The following is a 21,108-nucleotide window of genomic DNA, read 5'->3' as shown; positions in this document are numbered from 1 at the left end:
ATCCCACTTCTGCCACTATTACTGACATTTTAATTTTCTTACAGGACGGTTTCGACAAAGGGTTGGCCCCCGCCACCTTGAGGAGGCAGGTTGCGGCGTTATCAACAGTCCTGTACAGGGATGCTTCTCACCCACTGACTCATGACCCCAGGATTAGGGGTTTTTTAAGGGGCATGACGAATATCAGGCCACCCACGGTCCATCGGTACCCCTCTTGGGACTTATCGTTGGTGTTACAAGCCCTTATGATGCCCCCGTTTGAGCCACTGGCGTCAATCAGCCTGAGATTACGCACATTTAAACTGGCATTTCTCCTGGCGATCACCTCGGCCAGGAGAGTGTCTTGAGCTGGCTGCCTTATCCATCCGCCAAGATTTATGTATATTTAGGCCCAACACAGTTACGCTATGTCTGGACCCCTCCTTCCTTCCGAAAATAAACTCCACTTTTCACAGGGCACAGGAAATTATTTTACCTGACTTTTGTCCTTCTCCAAAGCATAGGTTAGAAGTGCAGTGGCATACGCTAGATGTGAGGCGAGCGCTACAGAGATACATCGCACGGACAGCCTCGTTCCGTAAGACCGAGGTGCTATTGGTGTCTTTCCACCCTGGGGAAGAAGGTCTCCTCTCGAACTGTGGCAGGCTGGATGAAAGCCTGCATTTCCTTGGCGTATAGCTCCAAAGGGACACCGGTTCCAGGTAAAGTGTGGGCTCACTCCACGAGAAGCGCAGCAACATCGGTAGCTTGGTCTACCCAGGCTTCTGTGTTAGAAATTTGCAGGGCGGCCACATGGACATCTTTGACGCCATTTGTCAAACATTACAAGTTGGACAGCTTTGCGTCTGCCGAGGCATCCTTCGGTCGTCGAGTGTTGCAGAGGGTTTGTTCTGACTCGCATGATACATCCAGTCAGCCTCCCTCCCCTTGACTTCCGATGCTTGGGTATATCCCAACAGATGAATTGACTGGGCAGCGCTATGGAAAATGGACGTTGCTCACCTGAACGTCCCTTTTCGTAGTGCTGCCTGTCTATTCATCCCACCCTTTCGGCTGCCTGGATTGGCCGGGGAGATTCTTTGTGTTTTCTTCTCAGGGTAGCTTGGAGACTGCAGTCTTCGCGAAAATCTGGGATTCCTGAGAAGGGAGGCGTGGTCAGAAGAATTTAAAGAAACACCACGCTCAGTCCTTTGACAAGCAGACAGCGAAAGCCCAACAGATGAATTGACAGGCAGCGCTACGAAAAGGGACGTTCAGGTGAGCAACGTCCATTCTACTAAAAATCCAAAGTAAATTCTACAGGCCTGAGGAGTGTCAGATTATCATTAGTTCCTTCTGTGAATGCATTTTATCATAGCTTAACAAGCCAAGTGCCACAATGTGCTGGGTTAAACACACACACACACATGTACGCGCACACACACGCACTCTGGAAAAGGATTACTCCTGAAATGAAAAGAATTGAAATCTCATTATCAAAGCAAAATGAACAGAATACAGTTTCTCTACTTTCTTTGATTAGAATTAAAATAAAAATTGGATATATTCTTTTATCTAGAAGTTTTACTTGAAATAGAAAAAGCTCTTCTTGAGATTCTTTAAAAATGTTCATATCATACTTTACTACAGTGTGAAAGTCATCAACTCTTTGGTAAATATTTCAAACAATAAGCATGGAATTTTTCATTGTTCAAAGATGCATAGTTGTCATGCAGGATGGCAATTCTTGAGTGCCTTGATAAAATGTATAAAGGCAGATGCATTAAAATGAATGATTTGTAAACATCAATGTTCCTGGGATATTGAATAAAGATTACTTGGGAAAAAAACCTGCTATAAATAATTGTATCCATTTGCCAGCTATGTTAACATATTATAATTGTAGAATTGAAGTTGATAAGAAAACCATTTTTGTACTGATACTTGTAAAATCTAAGAGATAAATTCTTAAGAATAATAAAAAATATCATCTGTTACATGGCTTCTTGATAGCAGAGTCAACCTGCAGAGATTAATTAGTAATAAAACAACACTGAAGTTTTCTGTTTCCTGACTGTAAATGCATTACTTTACATGGCTAACCTACAAGTTTGTCCCCACTGACCTTGAACTTTCCTTACTGATTACAGCCATGCATATTCATGCTCTCTGGAAACTATTCCAATTTGTTTATTTTAATAACAGACTCAATTATTGTTACCTTCCACTAGCTATTATTACAGAAGTTCCAATATAATGAGGAAGTGTGGATTCTTTGTGAGTTTCAGGGGACGAAGCTGATGAGGGGCTTTGGTTTTTGTAAAACATATTTACATCCTCAGAATTGTGTCCATAATTTTCTGTTATGTGGCCTGTCGCCATGCATGAAGAAGTTTGAAATGTGCCATGTTTGGCTAAAACTCGGTGATAGTTCAGAAAGACAAGTGGAACTTGTCCTGCATGTCTTACATCCACTGTATGGTCAGTTTCAGGGTCACTGTCAAGCTTTGCAACCATTCTGTCCTCAGATTCCAGTTCATTTACATTTGTAGTATGATGAGCAATATTTTCATATTTTGGTTCTTTCATATAAATTCTTCTTGCTTGTTCATATACTGTTGGAACTGGGACAAAGTGACTTAACTGTCCAATTGATTTACTTTGGAAAGATTCTGATTTTGATAAAAAGCTATTGGAGAAGGAGTTTGAAAAGGCCTTTTCACTAATGCTGTTTTTTTCTTGCAAGTCTCTGTTGAAAACTATTTTATTTTCTTCTTTAATGAGATTGTGTGCTGGACACGTTCTGTTTTCTGTTTTGCTCTGTTTTATAATGCCAGAATCATAGATTTCTTCTTTGTATTTGCTATTGGGTGTTAAGCTGGCACAACTTGTAAAACTTTCAGAGGTACTTTCATGGTTGTATCGTCTATGTGGTAGTGGCACTTGGGGGGGAAAAGAAATGCATTAGATGGACAGGATTCAAAAGATGAAGACAAAATTTTAAAAACTACAATTTCTACATCTGAATATAAATCATTAAACACAAGTGGGTACATTTGTCATTAGTTTTAGAATAAAAAGCTGCTGGTATTGACATTAAAAGAAATGAATAAGCAGCTACACTACACTCAGGTACATTCAAGAGGGAAAGGAAGACTGCTCCATACCAAACTTCAAGATGAAGTTGAAGCAGCTTCTCAGAATCTCTAAAGAGTGAAATTATTAATAAAGTGAATTGTACTCACAATTGTAATTCATATCAAATATGTCAAATTTAAAAGATGAGAATATTTTGTTTATACTCATATGTGTTTTTTTCTATTTTGTAGGAAACTACAAAATAAACTCCCAGTTTTATTTGTACTTAATTATATTCATTTTAAGAATCCTTTTCTTTCTTTCATGAGATCTTGGACTGTGACAGTTAATATTGTGAGGATATGGTGTCCTAATGCCTTCTCTACAATATATAATTATCAGGAAGCCCGAACCAAGGCTATATCTCTTCATAGACTGAGATGTTCAGATCTATGGGTGGATTCTATAAAAAATAAATGCAATCTAAGATTTTTTTGGTTAAACTTTTACATTAGGCTTATATTGGCAAAACTGTGATATAGAAAAAAATACCATTATTATAAATGTGGGTGCCAATATCCAGATGCAAAATATAGGAACTGGTGCAAAGTCATTTGCCAATGACAAAGGATTCTTAAATGTAAGGTTGTTGTCTTTCAGACTCTAGATTTAATATGACTATCTCTGACTTCCAGGGGTTCGATTACAACTATACAATGAGAATAGCTATAAATCCTATAAAGATATATATCAGGATCTGATAATCTAAAGTTGGTTATGTCATCAAACCTTTTATCCAAATGTTCTCTATGACACGTTATTAGAATTTTAAAATAGTTTAAAATCTAAACATTATTCTTAAATTGCTTGAATAATACCCACCTTCATAATTTTGTAAGAGATTATGACGTACATTACATGCTGCCTGATCAGGACTTTTACATGGTGATTGACTCCCTGATACAAGAGAATTGGTGTAGTGCCACTGGCACTCTCCACTTGTCTGCAATGTACTTAAGAAGAACCGTGCTACTTCGCAAGGTGCTCCTTGAGGCTGGCCAAATTTAGAAGGCAGCATTTGTTTTTTGCTACTGAATACATGAGAGTCTACAGGAAAGTGCCCATAATGATATGAGAAAGGTAAGCTATACGATGGAGTGTATAAAAGTTCACTGTTTTCTGAATGAAAGGCTTGTTCTTGGATGGTGGCGGAGTTTGCTATGGAGCTGGATCTCCAGCTTCCAACTTGGCCACATTCCAGCTTCTCTGTCTGGAAGGAACCATATTGCTGAAAATGAAAAGAAAAGAAAGTGTTTAATAGTGGACTCTGAAATCTATCAGTATTGCAGAGTACCAGAATGCATGCAGCCAAGTAATCACTTTGAAACAATCATATACTAAATGAAACAGACTTAACCAGACTTAATTTCTAAAGAGAGGAACATTTATCAAGCCTTTCTGGGATCCTCTTTTCATTGCCTCTGAAAACCCTGCTCTTTAATCCTAGATGTTCAAAACAAGCTATAATTATTAGTACAGGTACGTAGTTCTTGACTTATGACCACAATTGGAGATTTTTTTAAAAAAATCAGTAAGGATGCTATCTAAACTGTTTTGTCATATAGCATTTGAACCGTTTAGATTTTAAACTTTTTACCTTAGGATAAAAAAATGAGGGCTAAAAAAACCTTATTTTGAAACAGACCAGAGAATAATAAACACCAGCAGAGTTAAGCTAGGAAACTTTCTGTCTATTTTTAATGCACAGTAGTGCAATCTTCATAATATAATCAACTAGGGTATTATAAGAAATTGTGCTGATGGCACCAAAAATGATGGTCTCTACAAATCAGCATTTGATGAGATGTGCAGTAAATGGAAGCAATGAGGAAATATTTAACCCTGGCTAGTGCCAGTGTCCAAAAAGAAAAATACTTTACAATAATTATCACAAGAGTACATGTTACTGATATATTGATAACATGCCATTGTGATATTTAAAAAAATCTATAGATAACAGAGTAATGACAAAGATCAACAGAGTAATGACACTACAACAGTTCTTACTCTTGTCCCTGAATATTTATGGACCAGTATGTCAACTTATAAATTAAAAAAGGTGCAAATATTGATAATTTGAATAGCAGAGAAATTCTAGTGACTATTCCTAAAGCACTAATTGCAAAGCTAGTATACCCACACCTCCTTTAATAACCGTGTGCTGTTCCAGAAATCAGGTGATGAAGTGAAATGGTCGTTACATGAATTTGTGACAGAGAGACACTGCAAAGATTACTGGCTACTGCCACCTTTTCCAGTCTCATACAGCTATGTCTCTGTTACTTTCATTCTGACATGCGTTTGCCTGGCTCACAAAATTTGGTTGTAGATGGATGCATCAGTCAAAAAGTGAACTTTTCATTATTGCTTTAACCATTATATTTGTAAATGGTCACTAACTGATGTAGTCGCTAAACAAGGAGTGGCTCTATTGCATCAAGACTGTCATGCTATTAATATATGAACAGTTTTGTCCAAAGGGAAGGAAAAAAATACCTGCGGGGGATAAGGAGTTGTTCTGAGTTTCATCTTCATTTTATTACTCCTAGGTTTTGTTGCTTTTCTTGTTTCTTGTGAGGTAGACATCAAATTTCTGCATGAAAATTGTGATTTAGAAACAGCAATTTGGTCCAGTGACAATGGAAGTTCCTTATATTCTATATTTCTGCAAGATAACATTATAGCAACAGGTTGATTACAATCTATTTCTCATCTAGGTTTGCCAAGAACCCATCCATATAAACACAGTTTTAAACATTTTATCCAAAAACCATGTATTAAAATGAAATTCCATACAAAAGGAGCAGTAGATTGGCTTGAAATTGCTGGTAACTATAATTCATAAACTTTGAAATGTAAATCAAAATCTTCAATTTGAACTACAAGATCTTTCCAGAGAAGAAGAATTTAGGAACATGCAATTATAGGAGACTTGTCTCCTGGTTGAGGTTCCACAGAAGTAAATGGACAACTGACAATATAAAAGTTAATTTATAAAGTTTCTGTATAAAAAGCAATTATATACGCCTTCAACTTGTATATAAACTCAAGATATCATCTGAGAACAGCCTGGATTGACTATAGGAACGACTACTGTCAGGTTAGGCCCAAGAACGATGAAGAGCAATTCAGCCAGAGTTCAGTTCTTTATTTGCTCAAACACTAGAATCTCGCCAGATTAAACTCTTACTATTTTCATCCTAACCAATATGCCCTGGGACATTCTAGGGAGTGACCATCCTTAACTTAGTCCCCCTGCCCCTATCCAGATCCTGGCAATACTGCTTCTTGTCTTGCCTCCTCCCCCCCCCCAAATTTTCTGGAATATTCTCTCTCCTTCCTAGGAAACTGCCACTTCTCTGTGGTCCATTACACCTTAGTATGCATGTTATTCAAGTTATTGTAGGAAATTACCAGGTGGAGCCTGAAGATGGGGTCAAATGCATCATTTATATAGAATCCTTACATAGACATTGGAGACCTAAGACCAGACCCCTGTGAATTCTGTTGACTCTTATCTAGCACCAATTTCCCTTGACTGTCAGTAGATCAGATTCTTTGTTGTGTATAGATAACATGCAATAAACTTTAGTGCTTTGAATTCAACTCCTGTTCCTACTTATTTGTGCCCCAATTATATCACCAATAGTCAGAATACAACTCATTTAAAAATGTGTGAACCAACATTTCTAATTCCTGCCACAATATATTGCTGTTATCAAGCAAGCCAGCAGAGAAAAACATTTGGCTTATCTAGTCTATATGTGAATAACTCTTGCAAAGGTATACTGACTCAAATTGTATGTAGAAACTTGTTTATTTGCTTTGCTGTGTTACCAAAAAAAAAACATAAATCATGAGAAATACTTGGAGTGTTGTGTGTTAATAAAGACATTGAGGATGCACAAAAGCCTCCCACCTATTAAAAAAAGTGAAGATGTATCTAAAGGAAAAGGGGGGTGGGAAGGAGATAGGAAGGGAAGGAAGGAAGGTCAACTATACTGTGAATGAAATGACACGTTAGTTCATAAAGTGGCTGAAACAATCAGGCTACAAGATTATGACTCCAGGATAATTGAAAGTAGATTTTTCAGAACCTAGCTAAAGATTGAGATTTTTTCTGCAACAAACAGAAAAGAAACTACATTCCCTCTGGAGATTATCAACAAGTAGTTGATAGCTGCTTGTCTAAGACGGGCATTGAAACAAACAATAAATGATATTAGAACCAAAAATGGTTTATTGTCATTCCCATATATTGTTTATTGTGCTAAAGGATTGATAATTTAATTATCAACCCTTTAGCAAATGAAAACAAGATAAAAAGAAGCTACAGTTATACATTTGTCAGCATCTAATTGCAAGAAATGACAACTTACGTTAGGACATAATTGACACTCACTATGCAGTGAGGTCTTGATGAACGGCTATTATGTACAATAGTGGCATAGCTCTGGACCCAAACCCAGCCACCATTTTTTGACAGCAACCGATAATACTTGGTTGTGACTTGTCCTTTCACCAACACTATAAAAACATTAAAGAGGTTTAATTACATTTATGTTCTACCTGGTCCAAATCCTTTTGGCTTTTGCCAAATTACAGAACTTGTAACTTTTCAAGCAAGGCTGTTCTTTTTGTTTTTTAAGAAGAGAATCGAATAGAATATACATAGAACTTTTTCAAGTAAGAAAAGAAACATAATTCTCTATTTTAGTTTTTACATATAAATATTCTCTTCACCCAAATCTTATAACACAAAATGCACTGTGTAATTAATATAACAATCCTACATATGTTTACTCTGAAGTCACATGCCGTATGATTACTTTAGGTTTACCTTGATAACTTCTTTTATATCTTATTTTCTATATGTATTAAACACAGTTTCAAGCAGCCAATATTTTGGTCATCACAGAACTTACTATTAACATTCCACATACACTATTGATCTAAAATATGAACTCATAGCAAAGAAAAAAATGGATTACATATTCTCACAATACTTCTACTGCAGCCTAGGCTGTTTTTGCAAAGCATGTTCATGTAACAAGAACAGAAATGTTGTGTTTGGAATTTTTTGACATAAAATACATTGAGGGGAGAAAAACCTGAAATAATACATTTGTGGCTGTAGAAAATTTAAGTTTAACACATTTTATTATCTTCTCACCCTCATTCCCATTTGTCAGTTGATGCAACAAAATTACATTCACAGCAAACTTTCAGGAATCCACATTCTTTTCAAAAAGAGTGGTTTTGTTGTGATCTACGTTTTTCATTAAAATAAGCTGACCAGATGAGAAATCTCAGATATATTTTTCTAGAAAAAAATCTTCCTTTGTATGCTGGCCAAGATTTTGAAATCTTTAAGTTAACTGGTCAGACTTCATTAATGTTCAACATAGATACGTGTAAGTCTTTTCAAAAAATCTTTCTATCCCTTCGTTCTGAGAAGAAAAAGAACAGGGTTTGATGGTTCTCCTTTCCATATAAGGGTGGAGCAGTGAAGAAGTTATCAGCACTGTATCTTATAAGGAGTCCAACTCTGTAGTCCAGAATATGATGAAAGAATTTTCTTGGAAAATTCCGATATGTTGGACAGTGTTATATGGACATTTCTTCACTGCCATTGCCTCTATTCAAAAGGCATTTATTAATTTGTTTCATCAACCTACCTTTCTTAATTATCTCCAGTTCCTGATATACCATGGGACTTTTAAATGGACTGTTCTTGTGAGACAAGCCTACTTCATCTATGTTTTCTTTATATCTTAATTCAACAGGCATGTGACCCACTGCTTGAGAATTCTTAGTAACTCCTACTAATCCTTCTCTCACAAAAAGCAGACTGTTTTAAGCTAATAAGGGATCATTGCTTCACATCATTGGTTGTTAAAGATTATGCTCAAAACATAACATCTCATGTACAAATTGAGAATATAAGAGGGTAGAAGGCAGGGGCAGTATTGGTAGCAATTATGTATTTCACATGTAATTTTTTTTGAATGGCATGTATGAAAATATTCATAACATATACTGAAAACCCATCTATATCAACATTGTACATTATTATTTGTTCCCTGTTACTTACAAAGGTGGTGAGCATATCGTAAATGAAACACATCACATCCATGCACATGGTGGTAAAGAGTTTTCTCTATCAAATCTTGTGGCTCGTATCCAGTTAATTCAGTGACTCTAAAAGAGAAAATATATCCAAGAAGCATTACAGGTAGTCCTCAATTTATGACCATAATTGAACCCAAAACTTTTGTTGTTAAGTGAAACATTTGTTAAATGAGCTTTGCCCCACTTTATGACTTTTCTTGCCAGAGTTGTTAAATTAATCACTGCAGTTGGTAAATTAATAACCCAGTTGTTAAGTGAATCTGGCTTCCCCATTTATTTATTTATTGATTGGTTCAATTTATATGCCGCCCTTCTCCAGAGATTCAGGGCAGCTTACAATGCGTTAAGCAATAGCCTTCATACTTTTGTATATACCTGCTTAGTAGGGCTTTCGCCCCCTCCCCCCAAGCGGTGTTCTTTTTTATACAAAGTCAGCTTACTGCCCCCACAATCCAGGTCCTCATTGACTTTGCTTGTCAGAAGGTCGCAAAAGGTTATCACATGACTCAGAGACATTGCAACCATCATAAATATGAGTTAGTTGCCAAGCATCTGCATTTTGATAATGTGACCATGGGAATGCTGCAATGGTTGTAAGTGTGAAAAATGGTCATAAGTCACTTTTTTCAATGATGTTGTAACTTTGAAGGTCACTAAATGAATTGTTGTAAATTGAGGACTACCCGTACCAGTGGTGGAATTCAATTTTTTTTACTACCAGTTCTTTGGGCATTGCTTGGTGGGCATGGTGTGGCTAGGTGGGCGTGGCAGGGGAAGGATATTGCAAAATCTCCATTCCCACCCCACTCTGGGGCCAGCCAGAGGTGGTATTTGCCAGTTCTCTGAACTACTCAAAATTTCCACTACCGGTTCTCCAAAACCTGTCAGAACCTGCTGAATTTCACCCTTGACCTGTACTTTTGCAAACAAGTTATCATTTGTTCCAGACATCTAGAAATTGAAGTACTGGTAATCCTCACTGACCATAATTGGGACTGGCAACTTCATCCATTAGCCTTCTATCAAGTTGCTCAACTAACAGGTCTTAGATGCAGAAATAGTGCTAAACCTATGTTTAAAATTAACCTGGCTGATAAGTTACATGCATAAAATAGGGGAATGGAATGAAGTGAAAGGGAATGATCAATCAGGAACTAGCTCTGCCTAACTAAACCCAAATAAAAACAATAAAAAAGATATAGCAACACCAATTCTTTGTTGACTAAAGCAACAGCAAGCCTGTAATGTATTCAATGAATTAGCAACATATACTGTAGCTGCAGAGCATACTGTATATCTTTTTCCTAGCTTAAATCAACTTTCTACCCAGATCTAGTAACTTTTCAAAAGTGCTAAATTAGTATCTAAAAGGAGCTGTTATGGATTCCTCCACTGATTCTGAAAATAAAGAAAAGAATCTAGACTATTTCTAGCCTGCAATTCAAGAGGCAATAGGCTATCAGTCACATAGAAATAATGGATGTGATTCAGTGCAGCTGGCCACTGATTCCAACAATAACAAGTCAGAGCCAGACATTGGAAGACCATCAAGGCCTAAATCACATGCCAGCTCAAGGGGGCCAAGCAGAAAAGGTCAGCATGGCTCCTTGATAAAAATGACATTAACTTTTCTAATTGAGCACAGCCAGGAATTCTATTTAAGAGCATACTCCAAATCTCCTCCCCTTGTTGGGACAACTTCCCTGTCTCCAGATCTGTATCATGTTGCCCTGCTGCAGATACCTTATATTCCTTGTTCTATGATGGGAATTTCAGCTTGATATTTGGATTGGCTCTTATGAATCTCTCTGAAGTTTGATTCTATCTTGAACAATTGCCTCATCGGTCTTCTGCCCATACTCTCCTGGTTCAACCTGTCTTGCAAGGACAGGAGTTCATGTAAGAGAGGACATGCACTTTGCAATCACTGATTGGGCAATATATGAATAACCAGCAGTTGGTGTTGTCTTGCAACACACATCAAAATCGTCATGGAGACCAATGCCTAGTGGAGGGGTGTTTTCACAGCAGCCTAAAAGAGCCAATAAGGGCTAGACAGATCATAATCCTGACAACATAATCAACTGCATTATAAATGAAATATGCTAAATTATGTTCATGATAAAATTGTTTTGGGAGAAGACAAAATGCTACTTTAAAACTAGAGCAGGTAAAGATGATTTAAAGCTCCTGAGTTGTGGACTGAAGATGAAGACATCATAAAGATATGAAATATAAAAAATAGCATGAGCATATTCATGCATTAAGTAGTGGGATGAGAGAAAGAACTCTGTATGTGATATGAAATATTTTTTAAAAAATACCTAAGTCAACTAACAGGATTCTCACTCAAGATGGCACTAGAATGACAGCTCTGTAATGAGCTGATTTTTTATTCATTTTAGTTTTTATATTTTTATTTAGTTTATTATTTATATTTATATAATACTATATATAGATTTAGTATTAATCAAGTACTTTTAGTATTTTTCTTCTTTTTACTTAATTCTTTATCTCCCTTTTACTTTTAGTTTATTTTTTAATAGTTTTAATACCCTAAATTATTATTTTTTTATCAGAAATAAGATTTTTCATCAGAAATAAGATTTTTCATCAGAAATAAGATTTTTCATCAGAAATAAGATTTTCTGGACCCACAAAATGTACACAATTTCAAATACTGAGGATGCAAAATAATAAAACAATATGATGACAGTGCATATTTGATAGTTTGCAGACAGTTTTGGCAAATATTTCTGGCAAATTCATTTTAGCTTTTCAAATGTTTAACGTTTAGCAATTGGTTCTCTCAAAATCTAAAACTCCCATATCATGATGAGTGAATTGTCCTTCATTATTTCTAAATTATGTTAATGTGGGAGCAATTTGGAATAATGTGCAGTGAACTCAAGTAGACTCAGGACAGATATTCTGCTAACTGTGCTTTTACACGTATAAAAGCAAAGACATTCAGTTTTGTAGCTTATGTAGCTGCTAAAAAAGCAGTCATGGGTAACTCATTTTACTATCAATAAACATGAAATGTTTCCTATCAATAAACAATTATTAAATTATTAAAACAATTTGATTTAGTATGTAAGTGTTGAATCAATCCAAGGAGAACATTACTTCTTCAATTTTGTATATATTGTATTGTTTCTTTATATTATTTTAACTTTTGTGTTTTAAACTGTCTTCTGCAAGTTAAGATGATGAAAAATTAGAGTAGTCATGTTTCAAAAACTTTCTACTTACCTGGAATCCAGAAAGATAAGCTTTAAGTCCAGGCTTGCTCTGAACATAAACATATTACTATGAAGTTTGATCTCAGTAATTGCGCTTGGAGGTAGTGATTGACCTACAGCAACCAATCCCACAATTTGGTAACAGGTGTCATACAAAGATATATCCAGCATATACTGCCGAATCTTCAAATAGCCACTGCAATGGATCACCTAGTATAGATAAAAATAACATTTGTAAAGAGAGAAAAAATAACTAGCTTCTTGATGACATGGAGTCAAAACCCGGTATTTTTATTACATTGATTTTTGCTGTCCAGTTTGCTAAAATGTCTGCTGCAAAAACTATTAATTTTTAGGCAATGTTGAATATATATATTGCATGATATTAAATTAACATTGTTAAATTAATTTATAATTATTAAATTGATATAAATTGGCATATAAATTGGTATTAATTTAACAATGAACTGAAAAAACCCTGACTCAATATAGTTGCATTTAGTTACTCCATGTTGGCTTTTCAAATTCCAATTTGTTGTTATTTTAACAACAAATTCAGTTGTGTCTGACTCTTGGCGATTTTATAGGCAAGTGCTCTCCTTGTCAAGCAGCTTCTTTCAGTTATTGGATGTTCATCTTTGTATCAGATTTGATGTTAACAAGCCAGCATGTTCTTTGCTTGCCCCTTCTTCTTGTTCCACTAACCATTCCAAGCATCATTGCCTTCTCCAATGAATTTGGATGCATGACATGGCCAAAGTAAATCAGATGTAGACTTACGATTTTAGCTTCTAGTGATGTGTCTGGTTTTTTTATTTAGCACCTCTGTGTTAATTATTCTGGCTGTCCATGGTATACACAATAACTTAGGTCAGCATAATAACTTACGCCAGCATGCCAAACCATAAATTTTTCTTCGATCAGCCATTCTTAGGGTCCAACTCTCACACCATATATCATTATAGGGAAGACTATTACTCTAACTAGCCTGCTTTTTGTACTTGTATCAATATCTCTACTTTTCCAGATCTTATTCAAGTTAACTATTGCAGTGCAGCTTAAGGTTATCCTGTGTTTTATTTTAGGAGTAGAACTACCACTGTAAACAATTTTTGATCCGAGGAAGATAAATTCTCAAACTAATTCAGTTTTCTCCATGTTGATTTTAAACATCTCATGTCCATCTGCAGCTGTTGTCATTATCTTTGTTTTCCTAATGTTAAGACTCAATCCTACATGTTCACTTTCATTGTTGAGTTTCCAGATCATTTTTCCAGGTCTTCCTTCTTTTCAGCCAGTAGTGTTATATCATCTGCATACCTCAAATTATTTATGGTTCTTCCCCCAATCTTCACTCCAACATCAGGCAGTTCCAGATCTAATTTCCGCATGATCACCTCTGCATACAGATCGAACAAAAATGGTGATAAAATACATCCCTGTCTAACTCCTTTACTGATCTGAACCAATCTGTGCACCATAAAGTGCTCTCATGTTACCTACAGTGATCAAATAAGCCTGATCAGGTGGGCTGGGGCACCAAGATCATGCAAAGCTGCCCATAGCTTATTGTGTCTACGCAGTCAAAAGCTTTTTTGTAATTGATAAAACACATACTGTATATAGATCCTTTTGATATTCAAATTCCAATTTATTTTATTACTAATAAAGACAGATGTATGTTCAGTGTTTTTGAATATTGTATTACTGAGTATGTGTTCTAAAACAAAATGGAGAGGCACATGCAAAGTTAATGAAGCTTTTGTATAAAAAGTAACACATTATCAAGATGTTTCATATGTATATTGTGAAAACGTACACGTGAAAATATCTACAGACCCCTCACATCCTGGACATAAATTGTTTCAACTTCTACCCTCAAAATGACGTTTTGGTGTCGTGATGGTGAACCTATGGAACTCATGCCAGAGGTGGCATGCAGCACACTCTCTGTGGGCACACGAGCTGTCGCCCCAGTTCAGGTCCGCCGCACATGTGTGTGCACCTTCCGCCGGGCAGCTGGTCTTTGGGTATTTGCTGTGCATGCACGGGGGGTGTGCGGGGGCAGGCACATGAGGAGGGCCATGCACATTTCCTTGAGGTCAGAGCACAGGGGCATGTGCGCATGCATGGGGGCATGGCACATGTGAGGGGGGTGCACAGGGGCATGGCATGTGTATTTTGGGAATTTGGGCATGTGCATGCGCTTTCAGCACTCAGTCTGGAAAAGGCTAGCCATCACTGTTATAGAGCATTGCACACCAGAACAACTAGACACAAGGACAGCTTTTTCCCCCATGCCATCACTCTGCTAAACAACCAATTCCCACAACACCGTCAAACTATTTACTAAGACTGTATTACTATTATTCTTCTCATCTTTCCTATTACATATCTCCTTTCTACTTATGACTATTACCTTTTTGCTTGTATCTTTACGATTTATATTGTTTTATTTAATTTCCTAGTATAATTTTGATTGCTTATTTAGTATCTTATGACTATCACTAATTGTTGTATCTTATGATTCTTGATGAATGCATTTTTTATGTACACTGCGAGCTTATGGGCCAAAGACAAATTCCTTGTGTGTCCAATCATACTTGGTCAATAAAGAATTATATTATATTCAATTAAGAACGGTAGATAGATTTGTGCAATATTGAAGGACATGGAAATTTTGCTATGATAATTTTATTACATCATAATAACTCAAAACTAAACTCCATGGCCTTCATTATTTATAACTAAGAATACAGGAAATAAGAAAAAGGTGCTTCAGAGTACAGGAAGACACATATTATTCAAGAGGTATAACAGAAACCTGGTGAGATTTTCCATGATTTAACTGGAAAAAATATTTTCCTTAATAGAACATGTAATAGAATTGTGCCATATGTCAAAAATATTAACACTTGCTTAGGAATCCAAGTAAATGAACTTGATAACACTGCAGAGAACTTAAATAAATGGAGGAAGAATAATAGCAATGTTGTTAGTGTCCACCATTACCTGCCCAATCAATGAGAAAATACAAATAATACTTTCCAAAAACAAATTGCATTCTTTCAAAGAGCAAAGTGGTATGAAATGATAGGTATGATGGAGTTCATCCTGGTGTTCCAGAATTATCCTACTGAAAACTTTCATCTACAGGGAGGGAGGGAGGGAGGCATAAAAGGATCAACTAATCTGGACTTGATAATAATCAGTTAGAAAAATTTGGGCTTTATTCTGTCAAATTGCCCTGTGAAAAATAAGAGTTAACAACCATTTCTAGAGAGCAAGGACACACCTCATTGCCCTATACTTCCTCATCACTTTCCCTTAATGCAATCATTAGACAGGTGTTCCTCTTTCCACTTTCTAAGTAGTGTTGGTTCAGGCAATGCTGCCTGGTTTGGCTGCTGTGAGCACTTTCTTCCAGGCCAATCCTTGCAATTTGACTACTTTGCAAAGGCAGGAACAACCACACTTTCCCAGCTTTCCCTGAATGACAGTCTGTTGCTATAGCAGATTTTTCCCATTAGCATGATATGCATAATACTTCCTTGATATGAAAAATGCTTTGAATTCTAGCAGGAATGTTGTGGCGGGAGGAGGTATTACAATTTTTCTTTCGTTGGGGGTTATTTATATTCCTACTCTGTTTCCAGTCAAGGGAAGTAAAGAAGGAAGCCTAGCAAGCCAAGCACCCATTTGTTTTAGGAAACTAAAACAAATCTAAATGTTTCTGCCACATTTTGAACCTGGAATATTTTGTATGCCAGAGAAACAAATGTGCTTATGAGAAAGACTTCCTATAACAGCAGCTATAGCAAAACCTAGGAAAGATCTAGGAAAACTGTTTATGTTGAAGCTTGTTGCTATGTCTTCATATGTCACCATTTTTATGCTTTAAATTTATATCTAAACATTTGTATACATATGCGTGCAGGGTAGTAAGAAAGACTGCCACATTTATAGCTAAAGCCATTCAATTAAGAGCTTCCTATTTATATCAGATTTAGGTCAACTGCTGGGGATAATATGACCTAATTACTTCATCAATACTTTTATATTATATTTTTATTCATTAGTCTAAACAATAAAGTATTTGAATTTGTATCTATCTATCTATCTATCTATCCAGAAAAATCCACTAACTGAAAGGAAAGAAACTGCCAATGGGACGATATGGTAACACACAATTTGGCCCAAACACCCTGCAAGCCAATATCCAAAACTGAGAAGGCTTTCTTAAACCAATTTAAGAACCAAGCCAGCATGAGCAGGACAGGAGCAGTTTAACTGTGGATATGCCCTTATAGAGGAATCAGCCAAAATCCTGGAGAAAAATAACCATGTCATGCTGGAATTCTTGGTTCTAATGGAAATTAGATCTTAAGTACAATTGAATGCTTTTCTCAGCCTAAGTGTTCAAGGCAATGATAGGTAGAATTCTATGGCAGAAGAAGTCAGAAAAAAAGAGTAATTGGAGTTCTGGTGAAGAAGATATTAATAACAGATAATTACCAACAAAGGAGGTACAGTAAGTACCAAAACCAAACAATTCCAGTTAGAAATAGACCGAACAAAGAAAAAAGCCAGTGTGAGTATCTGAAAATAAAAGGAGAGAAAGAAAAATTGAAAGCGAGGAGGCTAAAACCTATATATCATCAAGGTAAAGTACAGAGAGAATTTCTGATTGCAGAAATATTTTAATCCCCCAACTATAATCAGAATGGGGGAGAATTTCACAGTAGATTTTGTTTCACGATATTACTACCTCAAATTGTTTTAACTCAGCCTCCCCTGACCCACCTTTTTTTTTTGATGTAGATAAATGTATGAAATTAACTATTCTGATGACAGCAAGAAACTGTGCTTTACCTTATAACCACTGCTTGTTAATCCTGCATTTCGCTTGGCCAAGACACACTTCATTCGCAGGAAAAAAGATCTCTCTATTTCATATTCTGGAGATGAAATATAAAAAATTAAAATACAAACATTTAAGTTTCTTAAGTTTCTCCCTTGGGCACTTTTCATGTATTTGAAAATATTTTCTTACCATTCTTAAACATATATATTTAAAATTTTTAATTAATAAGGAAAATCATAATAAAATAACTCTGTTTTACTTTAAAGATACTTTAACATTTTAAATTCTAATATTTCAACAAAATTAAATGCTATTAAATTTAATTATTGGCCTTATAATGTTAAAAATCACTTAAAATTATGATTTTCAGTAATGCATGAATATGCAAGAGAAAGAAAGAAGTAAATATTTCAGGAAATACGCTTCCAAATTAAATATTCTTGGTACAGATGTAGAAAGTATCACATTCCATGACGAATAATAAATAGATATTCTTGGTTGTCTGGATAATTCACAAATCCTATGAAGATTTGCTGAAAAATAGTTCCAATGCTTTTAACTGATGCTTGTAACCACATATAAGATTTCAATTATACCTTACCTTTATCTTGGGATATAATGCTGATATCATTATCAAATAAATATGAATGCAGAGATACATTTTAGTAGCTTAACTTGAAATCAAATCCAGTATATCCTATATTCTGCAGCTGTATAATTGAAGACTATCCCAAGTCCCTCCCTTCCCTACCTTAGGTATTGTGTACAAAAATAGGCTATTTCTCTGTGATTGTTTGCTTCATAGCATTTCTCCTCAAAATAAGACCCCATGTTCACAACTTCAACACTAAGAAAGAGAAATTAGTTCAAAATATTTGGGTTCTGTACATTAGAGTCGTGCATGTCTTCCAGGACCATTCTACTGAATACGTGAATGGAAAAAAGTTTTAAAATACATCCATGCAGGGGTAACCATACATAAGGCAAAGTGTATTGTGTCTATCGTCTTGATTTTTTACCGTCTCCTGGGGAAAACCTCATGTATCATGTAAAAAGTAGTCCTTTCATTCGGCTCCCATGTTGCCTACTCAGAACAAGCAAGCAGCAATGCACAATTATATGATTAAAAATAGAAATGATAAATTATCCCAAAATAAAATGATTTCATAAGACACACAAAAGAAAATACCAATAGCATCAGAAAAAAGAAAATGGCAATATAATGGTATAATCACCCATATTATCCATCTAACTTCAGAAGAGGACTAATTTCTCATGGATGGGCCTTTAAGCTAGGTATAAGAGAAATACCTACATCTGTTAAAAATCCCCCTCTTCAAACAGACCGTTGCTCTTGGCAATATCTCTCTGTGTATTTGTATGTTTGTGTATGTTATGTGCTAGGATTTTAAATATTAAAATGTTTTCAATTGTAATTTGTCTTATATTTCAATAGTTATTTTAATCAAACACTGTATACTGTTAAGGAACAGGGTAAAAAAATAAAATAAAAATTATCTATAGATTACATAGTTCTAAAATAACAATATCTCACCAGATATATATCATGCTGTTGATTCAACAGGATAGTTTCTGCAAGGTATAGCCATAGATAATACTTTTGCCATCCCTTCCTTCTTGATACACATATATACAGTACATTGGCCATAAGCCCCACTTATAAATTAGGAGGGTTCCAATCTTATTTAAACTTCATGCTATACTCAGATATAAAGTTAGAATAACAGCAGATATATTTCTATCCATACCTCTTTTTGTCAACTTGATTCAAATATACAGATCAAATTGAAGATTTGTGTTTTATCTGAAGACTATATAATCCAGGAAAGTAATTTTAATATCTGTCAGATATTTATTTACATATCGAGTCTGAAACAAGATCCCAAGTAACAAAAATGGCACAGCAATATAGAGTGACAAAACACACATCTGTCATTGACATAATTTTTTAAATAAATTATTTGTTTTTATCAAGTGTGTCTCTTCAATTATCTCTTTCCGGTTTTTGGAGATTTGAAGACGTGTCTAACTGCAAAAACAATTCTAAAATGAAATGTCTGTATATATGTAAAGGATCTGTTCTGTTATATTTCATAGTATATAAAAAAGAGGCATTGGCTTTTTTTTGTAATGAATTGTGTTTATTCACTCAGATTGCACATGACTATTAAACAAGATTATATACACACTTCTTTGAAATTACATTTGTGCCTTTAAGGACCACAAACTCATCCCTGAGATGGTGGAATGAAATCAATCTTTCTTGCTCTCTTCCGTCTTTTGTGTGTTTATGTGTTTTCATACATTTTTCTCTGTGGCCCTTTTTGTAATTTCATATCCTGTAAAATAATTGTTCTACAGAACAGAATCTTTATTATTGGATATTTGTAGTTTATAATTCTAAAATTGCACTTAAGTATTAAAGTAAATTTGGATACAAACTTACAAATGGTATCAGTTTTAGGCAAATATTGTCAAATTTTGGCAGAAGAAGAAAGATGCTATTATAGTATAGACCAGGGGTGGGCAACTGTGGCCCTTTTACAACCTGTGGACTTCAACTCCCAGAATTCCTGAGACAGCCAAGCTGTCAAGACAGCCAAGCTGTCTCAGGAATTCTGGGAGTTGAAGTCCACAGGTTGTAAAAGGGCCACAGTTGCCACCCCTGGTATAGACCTTGGCTATAAACCAAGATTTTAGCATGAAAGCACAAAACTCAGCTTGATATTTTACCATCTTCTTATTTAAACATTTAAGTAATTCATAAAATACCTTGTAAAAGATGGGGATGAAGTGGTTGGTGAGCTGTTAAAATGGCTGTCATTTCATCATGATCTGAGGGATGTATATATTCATAAATGCTATTGCCAGTTAGTTCTACCTGCCACAAAAACAGTTAACAAAATCAGAATGACTGAAAGTTCTATCATTTAATATGATACTTCAGAAATCCTTACAAATTATATGTATGATTTACATATAATTTACTAGATCTTTTCTAATGTGTAAAACAGAAACAACTGTTGACCAAAAACTGTATGGCCTACTTAAATCTAACTATTGCAGTTCTAAAGTTCTAACTAATTGCACAAAAGCTGGCCTGAAGATTATGGTATATATCTACATTGGTAATATCTTTTTTAATGTTAAGAATCTCTACAGTCATTTTTCATACAGCTATTATTTTTATTTTCCCATTCTTCACAAGGGAAATTAGTTTAAACAGCATATCAGCTTTTTCATATTTCTTTATAGCTAATTAGCAGGATCTAAGCATTTCAAATTAGCTATACTCATTCAGTTCTGGATATAAGACATGGTTTGAAAATTGTGTATACTCTACACAGTTTCACTAAGACTGGTATTTATACTAGAAAACTTGCAGCCAGAGATTCAAGAAGCAGCCCAATAAGATATTTTTATTGCCAATATCAGGGGGGAAAATAGCAAAGAATCCTAGACTCAAATGTTACATATAAAAATGCAATGGTTCTTCAAGTACTCCCCCCATCCATTCTGGTTTAGAAAAACAGTGTCCATTCAATTGTTGTTAATGAATTACATCTGCCAGTTGTTACAACTAACTATGCTAGTTGGTATTGTTGTGAATCACACCTGATAGATCCTACATTGTTTACCTCTAAATCCAGCCAACCATCATTATCATACATTTAGTTTTGATTTGTTAATGCTAAAGAACATAAAAGTTGTTTGCAAGTCTCCCAGCAA

General features: G+C 35.3%; 1 protein-coding gene across 2 annotated transcripts in view; it reads right to left on the bottom strand.

Moving 5' to 3' along the window:
* Positions 1 to 1,548: 1,548 nt before the first annotated feature.
* Positions 1,549 to 21,108, bottom strand: part of SIM2 (SIM bHLH transcription factor 2) — a 35,796-nt gene continuing 16,236 nt past the window's right edge. The window contains exons 4-11 of one of the 2 annotated variants that reach the window (XM_034441382.2): positions 20,152 to 20,260; positions 17,367 to 17,452; positions 12,505 to 12,704; positions 9,212 to 9,318; positions 7,497 to 7,644; positions 5,614 to 5,782; positions 3,940 to 4,345; positions 1,549 to 2,921 (exon numbers count right to left, since the gene is read on the bottom strand). In XM_034441382.2, the coding sequence (XP_034297273.2) occupies positions 2,197 to 2,921; positions 3,940 to 4,345; positions 5,614 to 5,782; positions 7,497 to 7,644; positions 9,212 to 9,318; positions 12,505 to 12,704; positions 17,367 to 17,452; positions 20,152 to 20,260 (1,950 nt within the window). In that variant the 3' untranslated portion in view covers positions 1,549 to 2,196. The remainder of the gene's footprint in view (positions 2,922 to 3,939; positions 4,346 to 5,613; positions 5,783 to 7,496; positions 7,645 to 9,211; positions 9,319 to 12,504; positions 12,705 to 17,366; positions 17,453 to 20,151; positions 20,261 to 21,108) is intronic. The other variant, XM_034441553.2, reaches the window with a different exon arrangement.

Source organism: Pantherophis guttatus, chromosome 5, assembly GCF_059756535.1.
Source record: "Pantherophis guttatus breed Tessera chromosome 5, ASM5975653v1, whole genome shotgun sequence".
Lineage (NCBI taxonomy): Eukaryota > Metazoa > Chordata > Lepidosauria > Squamata > Colubridae > Pantherophis > Pantherophis guttatus.
Note: the sequence above shows the minus strand (reverse complement) of the source record. Positions and strands in the feature narration are given on the sequence as shown.